The following is a 1,968-nucleotide window of genomic DNA, read 5'->3' on the forward strand; positions in this document are numbered from 1 at the left end:
CCAGCAGCCCCAGCGGGTCGTAAATTTTCGCGATCTCTGACAGTATGTTTCGTTTCGTCAATCTTTCCGGGATCCTAATAGGTTGGGCTGTGTAGCGTATCTCGTCTCTCTGCGCGCACCACGTTATGCCAAGCGTTCGCTTTCAAGGAACGATCTTTACCAAACGCGAAACTCGCATGCAGCGCGCCAGATGCGAGATCATCAATGACGCGTTCATCATTTGATGCCCACTGCCGTATAGAGAACCCACCCCGAGCAAGCAGCGCGATAATTTCGTCCCTGATTGCCCGAGCCTCGTCAATACTATCGGCTCCCGATAAGAGATCATCGACATACAAATGCGCCTTAAGGACTGCGGCCGCCCTAGGATACGCGTGACGCTCGTCGTCTGCCAATTGTTGAAGAGTCCGAATTGCTAAAAATGACGATGACGAAACCCCGAACGTGAGCGTGTTAAATTGAAACGTTTGAATCTCGTCCTTCTCACGCCAGAGAATTCGTTGATATCGCCTATCGTCCTCGTGCAAGCGTACCTGCAGATACATTTTCTCGATGTCCGCGTTAATGACATATTTATACGTTCGGAATCGAATGAGATGTGCAAACAGCTTGTCCTGGATTATAGGTCCTATCATTAGCGTATCATTTAGAGACACGCCGTTATTCGCCTTCGCGGATGCGTCAAACACGACCCTAACCTTGGTAGTATTGTTCGATTCCTTTATTACTGCGTGATGAGGCATGTAATATCCGTCACCCGTAGGATCCGTAACCGCGGAAATATAATTTAATTTTATATACTCCTCTATTACCCACGTGTATTCGTTTTTTAATGATGTGTTTGCGTGAAATTTTCGCTCTAATGTCAGAAAACGCTTCAATGCAACAGACCGCGTATCGCCAAGACGCTTGCTCGTTTCGCGAAACGGCAGACGAACCGTGTAGCGCCCGTTGCTATCGCGACAAGTGTTTCTTACGAAATGCGCCTCGCATTCGATCTCTTCCGCGGAGCGCGGTTTACTCGCCTGTATTTCTTCCAATGCCCAAAATTTATCGAGTTGAGCCTCTAATCTCGTCAGATAACACGTCCCGGTGTTCGACGCGGCGGATGGCGCCGCGCTTCCCGCGACGATCCAACCTAAACGCGTCTTTTGCAGATACAAGTCATGCCCTTCACGCGACAAATTGATCTGCCCAATGGAAAATAGCGATAGCGTGGCTCCGGCACCGATCAATAAATCAACGGGGCGCGGCAAGTAAAAATCTGGATCCGCTAACTTTATGTTCGAAGGTATCTCGATCAAATCCCGCGGAAAAACTTCCGACGGTATCAGGTCTGCGATAGCCGGTATAACTAAGCACGTCATATCCCTGCTGAAATCGCCGCGCGTCGACTGCACGTTAATTCGCGTTATACTTTTCGAGACAGTGTTCGTGGAATTAATTGCCCCGATCGTCGTCAAATGCGCACTCACGGGTACGCGCAAGCGTTTCACGATGCTCTCGGATATGAAATTAGCGGTCGCGCCCGTGTCCAACAACGCCCGGCATTTAACAAGATTGCGCTTATTGTCCCGCAGGTATACCATCGCGCTCGTTAACAATTGCGGCGTCGTCTCGTAAGATACCGCCGCGAGACTCGTTGCAACGCCGTCGTTGCCCGCGCCGGCTAGTCATGCGGACTGCGCAACTTCCGGCTTCTTCCCGTCGGGTTTACCTGCGGCCACGTATCCGTTGAGGTGCAGAAGCGTGTTATGCCGCTTCTGGCAGATCGTGCAACCAGAGAATCTGCAAGGGCGATCTCGGTGAGAGCGCAAACAGTTGTAGCAAATTTTTGCGCTCTTTACTGCCTCAATACGTTTAGGCACCGTTAACTGCTTGAATTTGCCACAAAGGTATAACGGATGTCGCCTTGCCTTACATATAACGCAATTACGCGATGCATCCAGCATGAAAGCTTTATTCGCG

General features: G+C 50.3%; 1 protein-coding gene across 1 annotated transcript in view; it reads right to left on the reverse strand.

Moving 5' to 3' along the window:
* Positions 1-1,589, reverse strand: part of LOC105448546 — a 5,558-nt gene extending 3,969 nt beyond the window's left edge. Inside the window, exon 1 of the mRNA XM_011687192.1 lies at positions 120-1,589. Coding sequence (XP_011685494.1) covers positions 120-1,589 — 1,470 coding nt within the window. The remainder of the gene's footprint in view (positions 1-119) is intronic.
* Positions 1,590-1,968: the final 379 nt, after the last annotated feature.

Source organism: Wasmannia auropunctata, unplaced genomic scaffold (assembly GCF_000956235.1).
Source record: "Wasmannia auropunctata unplaced genomic scaffold, wasmannia.A_1.0 LD336085.1, whole genome shotgun sequence".
Lineage (NCBI taxonomy): Eukaryota > Metazoa > Arthropoda > Insecta > Hymenoptera > Formicidae > Wasmannia > Wasmannia auropunctata.